At 32.6% G+C, this 21,492-nt stretch overlaps 3 protein-coding genes and 1 long non-coding RNA gene across 6 annotated transcripts in view; 3 read left to right on the top strand and 1 right to left on the bottom strand.

Annotated features, from left to right (window-relative positions):
• Positions 1-1,518: 1,518 nt before the first annotated feature.
• LOC128171945 (uncharacterized) lies at positions 1,519-4,271 on the top strand. Of its 2 annotated transcripts, XR_008242173.1 has the most exons (4): positions 1,519-1,669; positions 1,962-2,003; positions 3,345-3,492; positions 3,811-4,271. It is a non-coding gene; the product is annotated as an uncharacterized LOC128171945 (long non-coding RNA). The 2 variants fall into 2 exon arrangements; XR_008242174.1 differs by lacking the exons at positions 1,519-1,669; positions 1,962-2,003 and adding an exon at positions 2,017-2,112.
• A 6,515-nt stretch (positions 4,272-10,786) lies between these two features.
• The window catches only part of LOC128171915 (transient receptor potential cation channel subfamily M member 2-like), a 49,329-nt gene continuing 38,623 nt past the window's right edge, over positions 10,787-21,492 (top strand). Inside the window, exon 1 of the mRNA XM_052837687.1 lies at positions 10,787-11,505. The gene's annotated coding sequence lies outside the window, so the exon portion shown is untranslated. The remainder of the gene's footprint in view (positions 11,506-21,492) is intronic.
• LOC128171917 (uncharacterized) lies at positions 11,783-21,302 on the top strand. Of its 2 annotated transcripts, XM_052837690.1 has the most exons (12): positions 11,783-12,753; positions 13,761-13,897; positions 14,672-14,849; positions 15,511-15,601; positions 15,826-15,920; positions 16,254-16,356; positions 17,719-17,934; positions 18,149-18,395; positions 18,685-18,765; positions 19,254-19,561; positions 20,041-20,204; positions 21,024-21,302. In XM_052837690.1, exons 1-12 carry the CDS (start codon positions 12,685-12,687, stop codon positions 21,027-21,029), a joined length of 1,695 nt encoding a protein of 564 aa, XP_052693650.1. In that variant the 5' UTR covers positions 11,783-12,684; the 3' UTR covers positions 21,030-21,302. The 2 variants fall into 2 exon arrangements, with proteins under 2 accessions (XP_052693650.1, XP_052693649.1); XM_052837689.1 differs by lacking the exon at positions 21,024-21,302 and having other exon boundaries at positions 20,041-20,455.
• LOC128171926 (P2X purinoceptor 7-like) lies at positions 20,384-21,302 on the bottom strand. Its single transcript, XM_052837708.1, has 3 exons — positions 21,267-21,302; positions 20,983-21,117; positions 20,384-20,887 (listed from the first exon to the last, which is right to left on the bottom strand). The coding sequence occupies exons 1-3, from the start codon at positions 21,300-21,302 to the stop codon at positions 20,384-20,386; spliced, it is 675 nt and encodes a 224-aa protein (XP_052693668.1).

The following is a 21,492-nucleotide window of genomic DNA, read 5'->3' on the forward strand; positions in this document are numbered from 1 at the left end:
AATCTATGAAAGTTGAAAGACAATAAAAATTTGGTTGGAACAACCTTACAAACAATTTCCTTCCATTGTTCTATTCAAACGATTTACGTAGTTTAAATAAGGATTTTAAAGTCAAAGACATCATCACCATTATGAAACTGTTGGTTTAAGATTTACGTTATCATTTTAACAATTCACCCCCCCCCCCCCCCCCCACCTTTCCAACAAAATACCCCTGTGATTTCATCCCTACCATGAGTGCATATTGACATCTGCTTCATAAAAATACATTTATATTTCTCAAGTGCTCAAAACCCATTGATAAAATAAGAAAAAAAAGCATTTGTTCATTATAGCTTTTCTATTAATATAGTTATATTTAACTTTATAAACCAATGACCTTGTGATGTGCACTTTTACTGACACCTTTGTTGAATTTTGAAACTTTGTTTTTCTTGTTATAACAAATTAGAGGGTGAAAATTAGTGTACTATTATTTTCCTTGTTGTGTATTTCAAAAACATTTATTTTTAATGCTTCAGTCTTTTTTCGACAGTTTCAAACCAAATCAGAAAAACCTATTAATATAGGATATAAGCGTGTACCGTCTTTAACTACTTATTTTGTCTGCAGTTTGACGAAATTGACAGTTTCATAAATCTTGTTTATTATCTATTTACATTTAGGTCCTATTGCGTTTCAGCCAGTAATTGGAAAAGATTTAATCAAAATTTCTAAAATGATAGTTCCAAAAACTCATCGAAAAAAGCTCAGTATTACTTGTTATCTATACTTTGTGTTTGATACTTTCTTTAGATTAAAAAGACTGTTAACAATCCCAATTTTAAATATATATTAGAATCCTTATTCTTCTAACCAAAGTTAAAATAAATAAGGTCAATGTTAAACACAAAGTGACATTTATCATAGAAATGAATTTTCTAAGACTTTGCATCGTTTGGATTGTATAATGTCTAAATAAACAAAAAACTCATTGAAGGGTGTGTTCGAAGAAAAACAACTATGGAAAGAAATACTGGAAGAAGTCAATGATTCCGAAAATAACCGTCAATCATCACCAACTATGGTATTTTCTGTGATTGGAGACTCTGACAACTTTGTCCCTAGACCCTGGCCAAAAACTGTGTTTCAGACGGCTCTTATTGAGGCAGCTAAAAGTGGGGGAGGCAAGTTGATATTTAATTATTGATATATATCGGGATAAGGGTTTGATAGAGTAAGGTAGACAGAGCCAATTAGTTGAAACGGGATCTTGCCTTAAAATAGGAAGTTCAAATGCACATTATCAAACCAAAAGTGTATCGATTATCAGTTGGTAATTACCCATTTATTCTTTTTTGTTCTTTTTTTCTTCATGGAAATTGTTGAACACGATTCAATTGCTACTTATTCATCGGATAATAACAGCTTAGGCCAATTGTCATTGCTTTTTACTTGCAATTTATATATGAAATTATTCCTGAATGGCAGTACGCTAAACAATATTTAATCGGTTTTAAATTACACAGAAACCTGGATTTTGTACAGCGGGGCTGAACAAGGTGTGTCAAAGGTCGTTAGGGACGCGTATAAGAATTACGAAGATATGGAATTTAAAATTGAACGTGACGGGAAACAAATTAACGACGTAAACCGGCATGTCAAACTCATCTGTGTGCCTAAAAACAAGGTATGTGGCTTTTAATTTTCAATAATGTGCAAGAAAAAGAAATCGTTTTATCTATCTATCTTTCTATCTATCTATCTATCTATCTATCTATCTATCTATCTATCTATCTATCTATCTATCTATCTATCTATCTATCTCTCTATTGGCGAAAAATTTTTTTCGGGTCTTGTTTATGTTTATTGTTTGATGTAGGAATGTAATTTAACCATTGCATTAGATGAATAATACTGGCCTTATGTCACTGAACTGCTTTAAAAATGCATCATTTAAATAACAAAAACCTCCTTTGCAGTCAAACAGTTCGTCGAGAAATCCTAAAAGTACCAAGGTGGAGGTAAAAATGACGAAACCGACAACTTTAGAAAAGGACTCATTTCTGTTGAGCTTTGAAAAATTTATCTCTGAACAAACTGTCGCCTTCTTCAGCAAAGAATTTGACGCTAGTATGTACTACTTGCAGTTTGGTTAAGTGAGAATAATTTACAAAAAGGAAACAAAAACTAACCTTATTTGTATGTCCAAAAAATAGCATTATAATAGGAAACTATACATGTACATTATTAATGAATTTCAAATATATGTCCGTGTTTCTATTCTACATATTTAATGATTTTTTGTCCCCCTACATTTAAAACATTTTTTTTTGTATACTAGAAATGTAATTTTTATGTTTTGAATAATGTTTCAAAGTTTCAAATGTTCAACCTTAAATGCCGTTTTTTACGGGATTTCGCGATGTTAAAAATTAGACTCAAATGTTGTCAATATGACAAGATATATGAAAAAGAAACAAATAATAATTTTCGTTATTTTTAAAAGTTTTAACAAGATACAATGTACCGTCTATAATTTGTAGATGATTTTCGCCAATTTAGCTATGCATATTTATGAACGATATAAGTTTATATGATTTTTCGCATGTGCACACGAAATAGTAATTCAGAAATGCGGCATGAAGAACGAGGTAACACGAAAAGTTTGTTTGCAATTGTTTGAGTTTATATAAACAGGTGTTTGTGCTGTAAACTGAAAAATAACATGTATTGTCATCTGCATTTAATAAAGTATTAAGGTGATAGATTTATAAGTTTTATCATATTCAGGCGATAAGTAGTGTACCGTACACATGTGTTTCTTTTCCTTTATGAGAAAATATCTTTTCAAACAAAGAAAACATACACCGAGATGTGAATTATCTGCCTAGCAAGAAGCCGACAGGCTTATAGTTATACATGAAGGTTACCATATTTCTTAAACGTGGCTAACACTTAAAGCGGTATCAATATAGATGCTCATTTAACAAAGTTCTTTGTCAAACGGTTTTTATTTTTCTCTCTCTCTGAGCTGCCAATGGCCCGACCACGTTTTCGCGTCGATATCTTGTGTACATTTTAAAATTAGCTTTTCACGACACGTCCCAATGAATATTTCCAAAAATGGGCGTTTACTGATCCAACCTAATCAGAAAAAAAAATAATTAGAATTCATATTCGATACTTTTAATTACGACTGATTTAAACTGTATAATTTGCAAAAAGTTCATAACTTTTGTAGTACATTATAATGAAAAAAAAAGTAACACTTACAGTTCTTTCTTTTCATTTGTTTTTATTTAAACGGCATATATACCTATGAATATAATGCACAAACATTGCTAACAGAATATTTTTTGTAGAAATGCCAGTTCCCGTTGCTGTTGTTGTTTGTGAGGGGGATATTGAGACAGTTGTACACATTTCAAAGGCCCTAGAAAGTAAACTTCCAGTGATTATCATGAAGGGATCGGGAGCGGCGGCCGACATTGTTGTGGACTACCTAGAAAAGTACGATATGAGTTTATAATTAAAAATTTACAGGTATTATTAATGTTAAAGTATAAATTCATACCGTTTTAAAAGTATAAATTCATACCGTTTTAAACCAAAAATTTTAAAAGGTATCATGTTTTCTGTTTAATATATTTAATGAACGTTGCAATTAGCTAATTTAAAGCATATTCTCAATTGTTCGGCCAATACCATTGTCTTCCCTGTGCAATTGTCATTGCATATTATTATAGATATTTTAAAAAAAGCTCCTTATATTTGCCAATTTGTGATTATGTTCTTTGTATTTAGATGTATCTTTTCTGTATGTTGCAGTGAAGACCTACTTCCAAAACATGCCAGTATTTTGTTGGGCATTCAATTTGATGATACAAGATACCAGGTCTTAAAAACACATTTAAAAAAAATTTCTTCAGCAAAAAACTTGGCAAGTTAGCAAAATGTTTTAGCATATAAAAAGCAACATAAAAAATATGATTAAAATTATTAGACATAAATGTATCTAGCCAAATATATATTTTTGGTCACTTCAAGATCTAATAGTATATTTAATGGGCATATGTATTAGATTTAATGAAACTTTAACTCATTCCTCTTAATTAGCTATTGACTCCTATGATAACTCTTGCTCAATATTTAAAAAGTACTATTTCTTAAAACGTCCTTTTAATTGCATTTAAAAATCGGACGTTAAGGCTATGTTACTTAATCAACTATTGAGAAAGAAAAAAAGTTTGAACAAGCCCTAAACAAATGTATTTATGTATTTCTTAAGATGCAGGTTTTGGCAGTTCAGCGCAATGTGGGACGTCGACAAATTTTAGCCGTTACGTTGTTGTTAGACATGTCATATCGATCATCATAACATTCAGGTTATATTTTTCAAAAAAGGCCTTATAAGGGTCTTTGGAAGTATGTACTTTAGGCTTGTTCCCTGAGTGCAATTGCACTCTGCGTTTATAGTTTTGTTTTTAAAATTTTCACAAAACAACACACGATTTGTCGACATCCCAAATTACCATATGTGTTCCTGAAATGTGTCGTTCGTGTATCTGTCGTCCATATCGGTCGGGTTTCATTTTTTATTCTATGTCATCAAATTCGTTCGTTTGAAACATTTCGATGTTGCTGGAGAAAACGCTTTTCTCAGCATTTTTATATCCCCCGCAAACGAAGTTTGGGGGGGGGGGTATAAAGGAATCACCTTGTCCGTCCGTCCTTTTGTCCGTCCGTCTGTGTGTGCATTCGTGTCCGGTCAATATCTGTCTTATGGAGAAACATTGGAAGTTCTTACCTCACACAAAGATTGCTTATGACTTAAGGGGCTTAAGACTTAAGGGTGTGATTACCTTGACCCAAGGTCATTTGGGTAAGGTCAAGGTCACTGGCAGAAAAATGAAAATTTTTTGCCCGGTCCATATCTTTCTGATGGACAAATACAATAAGTTCTTAATACACAGAAAGATTGCATATAACCTGAAGTTGTGTCATGACCATGACCTAAGGTCAATTGAGGAAATTTGACACAGAGCTTGCTTGTCTCAGGCCACATAAAATTATTTTTAGATTCCCATCCCCGTCTCTCTGAAAATGACCTGTCTCGATGAAATTTTTTTTTTGAAAAAAAATGTGTAGAAAAAAAAATCGGAAAAAATCGGGCTCAGTATACCAAAATTCAAAATGGTTAAATATTAAATGGCTGCTTGACATGTGGATCTCGTTTGATTCGAGTCATGGTTGTTAACGTAAGGATGCAAATGAGCTCATGCAATAACATTTAACCTTAAATAAAATGAAATTAAAGGATAGAAATTGGTTTGTTTATATTAGCATTAACAGTTTTAAAAAAATAGAGCAGTTGTTATTTATAGAAAATGGACAGTGAAATAGAGTCATCCAATATTTTCTATAATAGCAAAAATACACGCGTTATGATTTTGTTCTTAGCGAGGGGTATCAATTGTGTGCTTGCTCACAGTACCACTTGTTCTTTTAATATTCATGTTTTATTCTAAAATCTATTGAATATTTGTTTTGATTTCCTTACAAAATTTAATCAGTTATCGGTTCATAGCCTCAAACGCTGACTTCATCACGAATACACACTTCAATTTGTAAAAAAAAAAACCACGTTATTTCTTTTAAATTGTGAAAACAAACTTATTTATCAGGTAATTGATAGAATTATTATCACAATCTAAATGGATTGTTTAAATTTAATCGAAAAGTACTTACTCTTGTCGTTTTGATAACTTTATGTTGATTTCAACTTTTTTTTTATTTTTGACATTGCGCTGCATATGGCCTCTTGTCTACGCTTTTTGGGCCAACCCTCGTGTATTGAAATTATATTCTCCCCAGAAATCATTTTTTTTTTAATTTGTTCATGCATTATGATAATTTTTAAAATACATGCACTCGATCAAAGCAGTCTGATAATACATTAATTGAAATTCCTAATAAAACCCGAGGAATTAATATTCGTATCATAATTCTGCATTCGCGATTTAAAAGAAGAAAGGGCAATAAAGGGTTAAACTTGCTTTATCTCAGAAATTAGTAATTATTTTTTACATAAAGTACTGCTATGATCTCCTCGATGTAAAATTATGATTTTTTTTAATTTTCGATGCATAGTTTTTAAAATATTTTGGCTTAAAATATGACGTTGTTAAAAGCCATATCACTGTATAATTATGACGTATTTACAAGTATATGTCTGTTCTTTATTTTAGAACTTCAATTTCTTATGTTTTAAAAATCTTTGAAAATCATATTAATTCTATAATTTAAAGTAAAGAATAGAATTGGTTTAATAATAAATGTTTTATTTGAATGCATTGTAGTTGCCATAACAACGGATTTAAAACATTACAATAAATTTTTCAAAATGACATATTGATTATCAATTGTAATAGTTCTTTTGAAATCAACCCTTGAAAGTTACAAAACATTTGAATAACCATGCACATATGGAATAAAAATAATATAGAAATTAAATTTGAAAAGTAAATGCAATTATATATTATTAGTAAGTGCCCCACCAAAATTAATCCTTGTCATTTGGTTAGTTATACATTATGTAAGTTGATAAGTATTGTAAAATTAGTATCTTAATTGAAACTAAGGTCAATGTTCAATCTGCTGAAGACATAAAGTAATATAAATTAGTTAAATAAAGCCGTTTGTTCAATGATTGTTCAAAACAAGAGAATTAAATTTTACATTTAAGTATCCCCATTAATGAGCAAAGTAAGAAGTTTTGAAAAACGGTTTAAATGTTAAATGTTGTACAAATGTCGATATTACAAGTTACTTCCAAAAGTTGTAATATAACAGACAACTAATTTCATCATTCTTCCTCATACACATATTGTTTTGGAATATCGTGTGCGTCCACTAGATATTTGCTCCAATCACAAAGACTTTCAAATTCTTTCGCTGTATCGACCAAGTCCCAGATACCATATGATCGACGTGACGTGTGAACATGTCCCTACAACACGAGTTCCTACTTTGCATTGACAGTACCATCCAATTACTTGAAAATCGTTATACTGAATCCAAACTCGGTAGCCTCTTAATGAGGCATGCCGTGACTTAATTTTTGCGCAAAGCAAGTCTGGCTTATAGTTGTATATCAAAACCTCAAAGCTTTCATCACTGTCCAAGTATTCTCTGGTGTTACTTGGCACAAGTTTCAATTGGTACCCACCAACTGTCAAATTGCTAATATACTCTTCACTTAATCTAGGAAATTCTAGAACAGAGGACGCCTTGATTATTATTCCATCTGCAAGATCGTTTTTCCAGGCCATCAGATTTGATTCTGTCATGAAGGACATTCTTTTGTTTTGATAGATGCAACATTTTACAGCCCCGGCATCGTTTGTGTTTGTTTCTGGCCAATACTTGTTCACGAGGGCGTACACAATATTTACGTAATCGGCAATGACGGTATTTGACTTTTGGGAAACACGCGGTTAAGATTGCATTATACGGCCGTTTACAGATTCTACAATCCAACGTATCATTGAAATGAGTCGAGTAGTATTGTTTACATCTACTGGCAGTTGGGATTTGCCCATTTTTACAAAGGAAGACATTTCAGTTCTCATGCCAATTTCGTGCAGCAAGTCGACTGAGTCTCTGACACCGCTGTCAACGATAATGACATCATTTTCACCAACCCACTGTTTAAATTCTTCAATGTCATTCTGAATAATGTGTTTCGGGGATTTGTTTTCCCCGTCACTCTAAGAGTGGCCAATCACACTAAAAATGTATCTACTGGTAGAAACCATTGGTTTAACCACTGGTCTGTCTTTATGCAAACTGTACTTTTGCGTTGATATTTGAACTGCTGACTTTTTTGTATGCACATATAAGTACTATCGGCTACCAAATTGCTGGATGCATGCTATGACCGAATAGAGATTGCGCTAATGGACGAGTATGTGACGACACGACTTCGTCTCTGCGGATGTGCTAGAAACCCAAATGTGATGGTTCAAAATAGTGCAAAAGATATTTTGGAGCTGATGCAATGGCACATCGTACAGAGTGTATGCCTTAATTCCATAATGTTGACAACATTTTATTAGGTATGCCTGTTCTCAGTTTGGTACGAAATGTGCCTATACATGTGGAAACACTGCGTGTTCTCGATTCACGGAGATGTCCTTCAACTTCGAAACAAAAATCCTCTCGTTGATATGCCCGTCAGAGTCAAGATGTCTGATAAAATCTTGTCGTTTCAAAGGACTATATATTGTAAGGGCCTAAAATGGCCCCCTAAAATGAACATCATCATTTTACTATCATTCTTTGTTTTCTTAGTACATATATGTATGTGATGTGTTTCGTAATATTAATTTTGGTTCAAGTGCCCACAATTTAGAAATATGACATTGTAAAGACAACCTTTTCCCGCCATTTTTGCATTTTTAGAGTAAAACAGCTTGTTTTCAAGCAGTTTTTCCTTCCGAAAACATAGAGCGCATTCTTGAACAAATAAAATATTTTAATCAGAGATGTATCTAGCCAAGACTAATAAGTGACAACAAATATTTCCTTGTTCAAGCATGCGCTCTATATTTTTCATTCGTAAATAGATAAGAAAAATGTCAATTTTTGGCTGATTTTGATTGAATTATAAAAATGGCGTCACTTCTGACGGCATATACTGCCAGTGAATGCAAATAAATCCAATAAATAGATGAAAAATATATTTTATATCAACTCTTATAGAAAATTAGTTAACATTTTATTGTACCCGAAACACTTAAAAAATGGCGAATTATGGGGGCCAAATTTAACTCTTATCATATATAGTTCTTCAGTTTTTCATATCCGTTTATTGCAATATCTCAAATGTCTGTAACTAGGTTCATTAGGTCTGAGTGGTTAAACATGGATGCACATCTAGACTGTGGAAATCTGTTGTGTTGCTTTAGTATTGAAGACCCTGTCGGACAAATGTCCAGGGCAGTATCTTGCTCCAACAGGCAATGTCAGAAGTTTGTCAAAAACAGATAATGTCTGGCCTTTGATGGCACAATGAAGATTTGTTGGCCACAACGTCTGCACACAGCACACTGGAAATAGCTACCTCCCACTGATGATATGGGTAGTGTTATACTTGGTGGTGATCTAGGAGTCGTTTTGCTTGCTTGGTTGGTGGAACGTATTCAGGTTCGTTATTAGGATCAAGTTTCCCTCTAGTAGACTTCTTGGAATGACCAGTAGCTGCATTCATTTCTCGGGAAAAACAGATTTATCTACATTTAATACAGGTGATGCTTCCTGGATTAAATATGTTTGAATGTTCTATAAAGACTCTTTGGTGTAGGAATTTCCGAAATTGTTTATTTTTTGGTCCAACCAATGGTCGTCTGTCTCTTACTTTTGGTATAGATAAACACATGACGCATAAGTAATATCTTTTCAATGACATTCTGAAAAAAACAAACAGTGCTTTATAAATATACATTAAGTATAAATATTTTTTTGTATGCAAGTCATAATATTTTGGTTTCTTAAAATCACGTTACTTTTAACTAATACAATATTATATACCGTGTTGCTTTTATCTATTAGTTCCCTAACGGTCTTATATTCCATTTTTTAATGTTTGGGTTCGTTATCGGCTTCGGTGTGTATTGCATAAACGAGGAATGTATGTAGTCAGTAATAATATGGTGCATTACTTGTACCATTCCTTTCATTGTTTCTAACAAATAAATAAATTCTGTAAATAGTATCAAGCGTTGTGTTGCAAATTTAATCGACAGGTTTTTGTGGTCGGCTTCGGCCGATCACTGTTGTGTCCATATGAGGCATCCGGCAAATGCTTCCACGTGCGCGCACATTCCGCTTGCAAAAGTAGTTCTTATAAAAACTTGAAGTTTTGTTTGGTATTTATATAATATTTTACTCAGTTTTATTTCAATTCATTTACCTTAAGAGATGCAAACATACATAAAATACGGTTCGACCTGTTAATTCAAGAATGCACATTTTGTCTCACGCGGAAGAATTTTGATCGAAAGAGTCATTAAGTAATGCAGCTGACTTTGATGATCTAACCTCAATCATAAGAAGATGCTCCATGAACTGACCTCGATCTATTGATGTTGCATAATAGTAACTAGGAAGACGGCTTGATTTATAAACAAGGTTACGTTACAATGCGACCTCAATAGCAAGTTATGATGGCATTCAATGTTTTTCAGTCGCATTAAATTGTTTTAATACAACTCTTTCTTTGTATACGTGTTGTAATGCTCATTGAAGAGCCCTACTAAGTATTCTGAAGAAGAAAATACGTTAACATTTAAAATATTAAAATAGACAAGGAGTTTACGAACGGCTTTCCCCAAATTTATTTCAAAATTAAATTTTGTTGACGGTTTATAATGATGAAATTATGGTGTACATGCAGATTCAAAATATTCCAATATGTTAAAAATACAGTAATACAATACAGCAAATACTTAATGGACTTGGCAAAATTACAGGAGATGAAATAAAGAGTATTATTTTACCAATTTTTATTTAATTTCTATATCAACTATGTATTTTGAATTTCTTCTGGTTTTTTATCACTGATTTAAGCATAACATCTCGTTTATAATAGTTTTGAAATAGATGTATGCTTTGAAGCTTTCATAGGATAATACAATCCAGCAGGGGACGTGTCTTGCTTATGCAATACTCTCAGAATGCGTGTTTTAATTAGATTGAATTTGTTTAACACTTATGTTATATTGATAAGAAAAAAATGTACTGTGCGGATGCAGACACTCAAACTTATAGCACCCTAGACTCAGTACATTAGGTGCGCCGATAAACAATGGAGGCCAACCTGAGTGTTTTTCTGTGAGGTAAATGTTAATACAGATACAACAGACATGATCTACACTTTTGCAGATTGGAGCATACGACAATTTTTTTTTGATAATTTCTAATAAAAAAATGATTCATGTTTTTATACAAGATTTTTAAGAAAGTAATTCTCATTTAAAATAAGGATATCTTAAACCGGTGTTAAGTATAAGGAGTAATTCAGCAGTGTTTGTTCACTGATCAACAAATAATAGAAATGTTATTCTGTATATTCAAGGCCCTAAGTATCCAGAGTTTATTCTAACCAGTATCGTTAACATTAAACATGTTTACCAGGAATTCAAAAAAAGTAAAACATCATTTGAAACAAAAATATTGTTGTGAAGCGTCATTAAAATAGTTTTTATTAAGAGTATCATAAACCTCTAGGCACCTTTCATTTATTAGATCTTGACCTTAAGTTCAACATATTGACAAATGCATCAAATAGGCACCTTAATTTGTTGATTTCAGAAGTCATCCAAAATATACACATTCCTATTTTCTTAAAGGTTGGCGTATTTGACCTTGAACGAGATGACCCACTTATCTTGTCCAACATTGTGGGAGAGTCAGTGGTCAGTTGCTGGTCGATCCAGAAAATACTAGAAACAATACATCATAGTGAGTACATTGTCTATATACTTATCTTTAAAAACATAAAGCCATTTGATCAATCTATACATCTTTGAATGATTAATTAAGGTATCCGATCCATAATAGCTAAAGATTCAATGATTATGGGTGAATAACAGATATGTACATTCTTAATACTCAGTATACTTGGACATAATTTTCCCATTTAAGTATCAATATGTAAGAGTGGAATGTGTCCTGATTAATTATCTTTTCCTTTTTTGGAGAGTTGTTCCTTTTTGCTTTTATTCTATGGACATTAAAGCTGAACACCGCTCGTAAATAGGCATACGCCATATTAGTTTTCTATCTCCGATATCCCACACTAGGGTATACTCTCCGATTTCGTTACGCCTGATTGCTTTCAAGTCACTACTATCGACGTGACAAAACCTCCGTGTTTCAAGGGGCGCCAAGAGGGGTAATGAAATGAAAATGAAAAAATAAAAAACACAACTGAAAAAGAAACCCTTTATATCACTCTTCCGTAAAATGCGCACAGCAATAAAATGTTCTCCTGCATTTAAAAGGGTTACAGACCTCTCGCGGAACCTTTATTCAACAGTAGTACTGTACGCGTTTGTACGTTGGAATATTCATCCGGCAAAGTCACACGTGCTTACTTCGAACAACGGCGGCCTGTCGACAAATATCTGCAAAGCTTCCACAATAGGTAAGAAGTTAGGGTATATAAATACCTAAATAGAAATATTTCTCCAATGCCAATAAAATGTACACAAACTCGCGTTTTCAAAGACACCACGTTTCACTGACATCCATCCCTCCGATATTTGTCATTGGACTAAACTGCGCATGTGTAATAGAAAACGAAAGTATAAACAAAGTTATAAATAACTTCGCCAAAGGGAGAAGTAATTGCTGTTATAACCAGCTGATAACATTAGGATAGAGATAAAGCTAAGTTATTTTGAGATTTTGAGTGTCTTTTTAGTCTTTAAAAAACGTTTGATTCAATTTAAATCAATGCAATGCAGAGGGTAACAATTATAGATACATAAAACATTTCATCGCGCCCTGTAACCCATGATTACAAATGATATAAGAAGAAAAATTGTAAACTAATGAAAAACTTTACCTGGCACATATAATCTGATGATGTGAACGAAATTATTGATAATCTGCAAGAAATATACATTTTATTTTAGCATGGACCATTTTCTTGAGGAAACTGAAGAGATGGCGCCAGAGTACATGAATGACTCATTTGAGAGAGATGTATGATTGCGTGGACCCTGAGGTCCACGCAGAAAATATATAAGCGAGGTTAAACCGGATGCAATGGGGAAAATTCAGCCTGCGCATGAGCTAACTTGGTTCCTGTGCATAATGGGTAGCTCAGGGAACCAGGCTAGCACACGTTTATCTGAATCGGGATCGGAATTCGGTGCATAAGTTCAAAGGCGCTGTAATTGTAAAGTTGTCGGTAAACAATACACATTTCAAAGAAATGATTGGCATGTGATATGAACTATCAGTATTATGAAATAAGTTAATGTTATGCCAAAACTACAACATGCATCAAAAAGCATAATTTGCAATGTTTTGTTGTTTTCCGAATACACATGTAACTTAACTTTACCTTTATAATAGGCGAGGCTAGAGAACGATTAAATGTTTTTAAGCATTTAAGTGTGATTGAATAATTATGTCACTGTATAAAAGTTTTAATCTCAAGAAAAATGCATCAAAATATGAAATTTTTAATTTACACAAAGCTGTCACTGCATAGTTAACAAAGTAGTGCGAATCGTAATGTGTGCGCAAATAGTAGAATTCACCGAATGCCTGATACTATAATGCAAACTTCATTCATAGATAGATAATAATTATTTTAGAAGTATTAATCCTTTAAATTCTGAGATAAAAAGTCAGGGCTATACATACATGTACATGTATACGTAATTCAACGTACAAATTTAGTGGTTAAAAGCAGAGGGCTAGAGTCGGTGGAATCTCTGATAATCTTAAGGCTTTCACATTTTCGTTGGAAACACATGCAAATGGTCCACGTATTGTAGTCCTTTTTTTAAAGGACAGCAACTTGTTTTTCATTATAGGCAAATATAATGTTACTGTTCTCTTATACCTACTTTCTTCAAACTAGCACACAGTGAGGCCGGTACTTAGGGGGAGGGGTGCACGGTTACAGTAACATTTATTATGTTTTTAATTTCATTTGTTTTCTGAATTATGTTATTCACCAATCAATGATTATATTGTAGGATGAGGAAGAGGTTGACAACCTTATGAGGGAAATTTTTGGGGATGCAGGTGGCCATGAAGAGATGGAGGATCAGGACAGAGGGAATGAGGAGGAGAATATTGGTGATGACGAAAATAATTTGTGGAATGATACCTCGTATGTCTGCATGTTTTTGAATTTTAATTATATTAGCCTAAAAAGTAATTTCAAAATGAATCATTCATAACATATACAATATACGTCTCAAACACTCAACTGTACATGTTTGCATGACTGTAACATTTGGATATACTGATTCTTTTTAAAGTTTGAAACTTTTACATAAAGAAAATTTAACCCCACTGAAATTCTTCAAATCTGTGGGTTGGCCAGTATTATACAATTATTTCTGGTTTTTTTCGATCAATACAATGATTTAGCTACCTGAGAAATACAATACTTACTGAGCTGGAGGCAAGGTGAATATTGTACTTTGAAGATAGCTAAATGATAAAATCATCGCATTGATCGAAAAAGCAGCAATAATTATTTTATTATATGATCAGCGAAGAATTTATCTCATTGAGTGTCATCAAGCAAAGATTTTAGTTTGAAGGCGTAGCCGAACAAACTGAGAAATGTGACACTAGTATTTCATTGGACGATCTATTTTTAGTCCAATGTATAGAAAATCAAATGTCATATTGACCTCCTAGGTCTCATGCAGGTGATTATATAACATTCTATTTTTTCTAGATAGTTGGATATGAGCCAATTAAAGAGCTAGGAGTTAAGCAATCATATAATAAAATTTTTAATTTCATGACATTTAGAATTTAGCAAAATACAGAAAAAAAACATTGTGTTAGATTTGAAGACAAATGATGTATAGTTAAACAATTAACATTATATAAATGCTATGTGCACATATAGACTTATTTGACTTTCAAGGGTTAACAATGAGGAGATGGATCTACTGAAAGAGAGGCGGTTTATAGTTGGAGAGAGATCCCTTAGAGATCTTGTGAAGAGGATATCATGTGAGCAATGTGATGGCAAGATAGTGGCCTCAAGTGTGCAAGAGGGAGAGAGCATTGCAGCAGGAATAAAGTTTACCTACAAATGTGTTGTAAGTTGCCCTAAATTATCTTTGTAAATAATATCTAGTACTGCTTTAATTACCCTTAATGTATTGTAGCGCATGCCGAGCTAAACTGCTGACTTTTTAAACATTTTTGTGCCCAAACGGTTTTCACTTAAAAAAATAAATTTCTCATCCTTTCTCTGTATAAAAGTTCATTTATATTTATTCACATATCTAACACAATATTTACACATATAATCCACACATCATATAAAATATAGTAATAAAATAATCCAATGAAATTAGTGATAACAATCCCACAGTCATGTCTATTTTAAAATCCTCAGCAAGTACTACTGCTGTGTCTAGTAGTGAGTAACTTCACTCCCTAATTTACTAAAGAAGGCCTCCAAAATGTGGGGAGTGAAAAACTAGAGAAGGGGGTATGATTTCCCTGGGGGAATAAATCTTTATATCTCCCTCACTATCATATAATGACTTTTTAATATCATAATGAACACCAGTAATTATCACCATAAATTGAGAGGCAATAAGATGATCTTGCTTACAAATAGATAAGACTACAAAGCAAATGGGAAATTATTAACAAGTACATGTACTGGCTAACATTCCCGAATCTGATAATTACTAAAATAAATTTGCTTCTGTATTTTGTGTCATTTATTTATTAAATTTTTGTATTTAGAATGGTCATCCTGGCAAATGGATTTCTACTTCCTTTTATGGAGGTAGAAGTTTCATTAGCATGTTGCTGCAGCTTATTATAATCTTATCTGGTAAGTAAATTGCATCATGTTTTAAGGCTAAAATATCTAACTTTACCTTAGCAATTGTAAAAGAAGCAAAATACCTGTATGCACACATGTAGGCTGCCTAACAAAATTGAATTCATTCATGTTGTCATTGAGGTCTACTAGATATGGTTCATGTAAACATACTTGTTGCAAATATAAATTCATTATGTATATACATATTGTTTTTTTTAATTAATGCTTTGAAGGAGCAACATATGAACACTTTGCCTTGGGAGCAAAGTTCATGAATTTGGCGATTGGGGGTGCTAGTCATTTTTACAGAATGCAACGCCAGTATAAAGTAAGTTATATGACCAAATTAAAACTGATTTTACTACATTTTTATGCCTTAATTGCCATGTAATTAATAATTTTGGTTTCTTTTCTGTTACATTAGATATTAGGTAGATGAATTAGAATTTTATTCATATAAATTTTCTTAAATTATGGTAGTTAAAAATATATGTTTAAAACACTAGGGAAGAATATTTGAACCCATGGGAAATATAAACTTTTAATCAAATTTGAACGTGCAGTTTTGGTCAGGGGAAAAGAGGGAAGTGCTCCTTATAAAAATTTCAACGGTTTTTTTAATGCAGAGCAGTTTAATTCATAGGTACCTATATTATTGTAGATTGCGATAGAAAAGTATTTCCAAACTCATATGGAGGAAATAAGAAGAACTCTTGGAGGTCTACCAGTTAGTGTTGCAGTGGACGTAAGATATGACACTCCAGGTAAATTATTTGATAAAGAACACTGACATGAAAAAATATTTATACTCCAAATGAAGTTGGGGTATACTGTTTTACCCTTGTTTGTCAGTCTGTCTGTCCATAACAATTTTTTGTCACTTTTTTGAACTACTATTAATCAAAGACACACAAGTATTTGAAATTTTAACACAGTCTTTGTTTAGGCATGCCATATGGTGGGATTCATTTTTTACAAATAGGATATCAACTTCCGGTTTAAAGCTACACACCACTGGTTAATAGGCACCGTCCCAAAGGTATATAAAGCCTTCAATTTTGTTATGCCTTATTGCAAAACTGAAACTTGTGGTCGATGTTCCCTATTCTCGTTGTTGTCTTTGGATTTTATGCATTTATTTCTTATTTTATGTGCATATTCTGTTAGTAAATAGTGCATTTACCTGTCTATTTGATTTTAGTATTGTCCTGGCTTGAAGAAATTGCATAAAATTTGATAATTTCTTCGCAACCGAGTAACACGGCGAGGCAAGATGTACATCCACACAGTTTAGACATCTACAGCGAAATACTTTGTACTGTTAAGAGGTCTGTGGCCAATTTAGGGGTTGTAAGGATAGTGGAGATGAAAGGTAAATAAAGTGGATAGTGCCTTTTTACAAGCGGTGTTCATGCAGCTTTAATGTAGACCTTCCTCATTTTGTATATTCACATCAGAGCGAGGCTATCACTAGTGAGCAATGTTTTACAGATACATTGTATCTTGTTAACAAATCATTTTATAAAACGACTGTCTTGTGTAATGTTAATACATTGTAGTAAAGAATTTTTATATTTGCCCGTTGTAATATATTTAACTGTACATAGAAATTTATTACATGTATGTACACATTCGGTAAACATTACACCTAGTAATGAAGAAAAAAATACAGTACCTGGTATGTTTGATATAGACACAGATAATTTGCACATTGAGAGAGAAGAAGAGAGAGAGGACATCGAGAGACAGTAACCTAAATAATTATCAGGTTCTTCCAATTAAAAAAACCCAAGTATTCCTAATTAGAAGAGTAAACACTGCAAAATACATGTATTCCAAACTATTTCTAAGTTTACTTTGCTCTATAATTATCTAAACTGTTTTTAAAACATAGAAGGAAATTCAGTGTATTCTTTCTTTCATCAAGGGCGCTCTTAGGAATCAATATTAGTAAAAGATTTAATCAACAAAGATGGAAGAGAAAATTTTATCATATATATGGAACAAAAAGTGAAATATTGAAACCATGCAATTGGATATATTCATCATGTAATTTATGATGTTTGGTTCTGTAACTTTAACAAAAAGTGACTGGTTTTAATAATTCATTATTTAAAAATTCACAGGATTCTGTGCAAATAGATCCACTGCTGTCTTTTTGGATCTAGAGAAGAAACTTATTCTTCACATGGAAGTAGGGGATGCAAGGGAGGTCGACAGAAGAAGTACGAGAATGGAAAAAGTCCTCATTGAACGTGGCTTACACTTCCTTGTTTTCCAGTCCCCAATCATAGTATGGGAGGTCACATCAGATGCCAGTAAAACAGTGATTTCTATTCTGAGTAAGCTGAACATATACCATATGTTATTCATTTATCATTATGATTGAATGTACAAATATCATAATTATATATCCAGTAATAAATGTACCAGTGTATGTGCTATCTTCAGATTAATAAGATTAATATTGACAAAAATTTACAGTATTGTACATAGCTTTGATTGAAATAAAATATCATTAATGGTATTTATTAAAAACACACAATCACATTGTAGAATCTGAACCATTTCAACACCTCCATCACAGTTTAGATGTGTGGCACAAAACAAAAAAACTAGTTTCAACATTGCTTGATCTAGCAAAGCGGGCAAGCTATAAAGATCTTATGCCATGGATTCGACCTATCGTAAATCATTTCTGGTGGTGCTGCAGTTCAGCCAAAGGCAAGACTGACAAACTGCTAAAGAGGTGGATGGGCATATTGTTCCACATTAACAACAAGCATATATGGCCCGGAGGAAGGTGATTCAAATTTTAAATGAAAACTTTACATATTATATTTTATTTTAGGTTTAATTTAGGAGGTATGATATTTTCAATTCAGCTTTTGTCAAGTCAGTGAAATTTTATTTGGGTGGATTTGCATCAATATTCATGTTGGCACATTTTTTTGATTAATTTTTTATAATTCAGAAATATAATTCAGTTAATATAGCGAATGTTATATCACTATTACAATATAATCAATTATGCATTTCTGTCAATCGTTTTTAAAAACACTTCTTTACTAAATGTTTTATTTCTTTTTTAGATGTCATCACTCAGAAGTATTTGCGCCTCCAGTCGATGCAAAGTGGCTGCCAAAAGATTCATTAGCATATAAAGAATTTAGGTAAAGTTTTTATGTCACAAAATTAATTTTAAAGTAAATTCATAAAATTGTTCTTCAGTAAATAGAAAAAAGAGCCACACTGTATAGATGATGTATTAAGCTTCATGTTAACTATACATTATCTTAACTATACATTATCCAGGGCTGCCAAAATGCAGTCGGTTAAGTGATATGGAAGTGTTAAGTAACTGTGCATTTCTGCAGTTCATTCATTCAGAATGAAACTAATGATGAACATGTTATTTTAAAAAATAATAATTAAAACCTACAATTTATAAGTTCAAAATTTTAATGATTGTTAATTATGATTTTTTAAACACATTCAATTTGTCACTATCAAATGCAACTCAGCAATAGAGGAAACATTTTAAGTAGTGTTACCTACTATATTAGATGGTACCGTGTAATGAATATTAGATTTCTGAAATCACAATGTGCACAGGTTTTTATGTTTTTCTCTAAGACTCTTTTTCTTGGTTTTTTTCCAGGAAGATAGTTACAAACAGGGAATGGTGTGGGTCTTTAAAGTACTACACCAACTGCAGACAGACTTGGGCCATTGAAAACTTTTTCAGTCACACCCTCCTGCACTACTGTCCCAAACAGAATTCTTTTTCCTATGATTCTTATCATATACGAAATATGTTGGCTATCTTAGACCATAACAACCACGTGGGAAGGACAGTGCGTGTAAGAGAAGATGGAGAACCATATGCCCAAGCACAGGTCTCGAGACGTACAAAACAGTGGGTTGCTTATGAAAAAAAATGTCCTAAAGAGTACAAGTATATTCCAGGCAAGATTGATTTTGACTGTCCTCTTAAAAAGTTATATAATTTAGTTCTATGTTATAATTGTTGTACAGTGTACATTATTTAAATTTCCTAAAGATCATCTCTTGGTGTATTGTTCTTTTCTATGGTAACTTAATAAAATACTGTAGAAGCACATATATTCGTTGGGTTAAAATTTTGTTGTTTTTAAACCAAATAAAATTTCGTTGGGATTTAATTTCATTATAACGAAATCTCTAAAATGCATTAACTCTGTATTTATTGATAATTGGATTTAAAATTCGTCATGGACGTTGAATAATACTATGAACGAAATAAGAAAATTAAATCCTCAAGAAATATTTCTGCTTCTACAGTAGATAAAAATGCATAAGAAGAATCTGCATACCATTATAATCCAATATTATTGAAGAATATGAATTCTTTTCTAATTTTCATGAAATATTTATTATTCATGAGTATTTTGATTTGCATGTTGCAGATTTGATAGTAGCCTGCATGAGGGAAACATATGGGAAGCCTTTGTCCAGTTACATGAAAAGTGAGAAGGAGCTGAGTTTGAGGTCTTCTCAGCCTAATTTATCTGGGACGCAAAATCCAGGATCAAAGTTTCTTTTAGCATGTATGGAAAGCAGGAAAAAACAGGTAAATATGCATCTTTATTTTGGATATAATAAAAGAAATGAGTTTATAATTATAACAATCATTATGAACAGTGAAAAGCTAATTACAATTCAAACTTGTGTGAAATAAATAATTATATTAAATAAATATAGAGAAATATATACATTATATACAATCTTTTGCATTATTTTATCATGGAATTAATCAGAGTCTGAATGTGCCGAGTGATACCCAGTGTACTGCCCATTAGGCTCTGGGAACCTCTGACGCACTGTACGACATACACAGGCTGGTACAGGAATGCGTCTTCCTGCACCAAGACGTCCATGTTGCCACAAAATGAAATTTCTGTATGCTTGATTTCTGAATGTGGACATAGAAAAACTAGGGTCCTGGTTAGTTCTGTAGCTCCAATTCAATATGTTTGCAACCTCCAGCACATCATGCCTCAAGCACAAATTGCGAAATTCAGGCTTTGAGGTAATGCATGGAGATTGCCTGCAGCAGATGTTCATGCGAGGATCATCAAAAATATGACAAACTCCACATGAACACCATGACACATTTGAATTGGAACTACCAGAAACATGTCCAGTAGCCTGTTGCTGTCCCATCACAAACCGTTGCATATACTCTGGACCAGCTGCAATGGACGCCTTCAGGACAGCTCTCATTTGATCCTGAGACATGTTGTCAACTGCAGCCTAAAATTATAAAATATTGTTATCAATTAAATGCAAATTGCTATGTTTAAAGTGTTTATGCCAGTACCTCGAAATATATATATTTGAATAATTACCATTAGATTAATGCATTCCAACTCATCTGATACATTTTCAGGTCTAGCTTCAGCTGCCATCGTGTCATTTACACTGGGCTGATTATCAGCTCTCACATTCCTTGCACTCCTCCCTGCGTATGGATTAAATCGAACCTAGTGATACAACAAGAAAAAGAAGTGAAAGAACTCAAACATTATTCCTTCCAATCAAGAAGGACCTCATTGTAATGGAAGGGTGAACACCTGTAATTATGAACAACACTCCTCGAAAATACATGTACATTTACAAGTATAATACTTACTGTAGCATTTGTCTTGAATTGACACAGTGGGTTCATGCAGTTGTTACAACCTCTTATTTTGCAGACACAGCTTTTACATTTGCCTCTATTTTCACAGGGACAACACCTCTACAAAAGTTTAACAAATAGTCAATAATATATAATTAGTTGCAAGTTCAATGTTTTTTTTTTTCATTCAGTGTGTTTGTTTTTCATGATCAGAGAGACAAAAATTGTCCTTGCTTAT

This window comes from Crassostrea angulata, chromosome 2, assembly GCF_025612915.1.
Source record: "Crassostrea angulata isolate pt1a10 chromosome 2, ASM2561291v2, whole genome shotgun sequence".
In the NCBI taxonomy this organism is placed as follows: domain Eukaryota; kingdom Metazoa; phylum Mollusca; class Bivalvia; order Ostreida; family Ostreidae; genus Magallana; species Magallana angulata.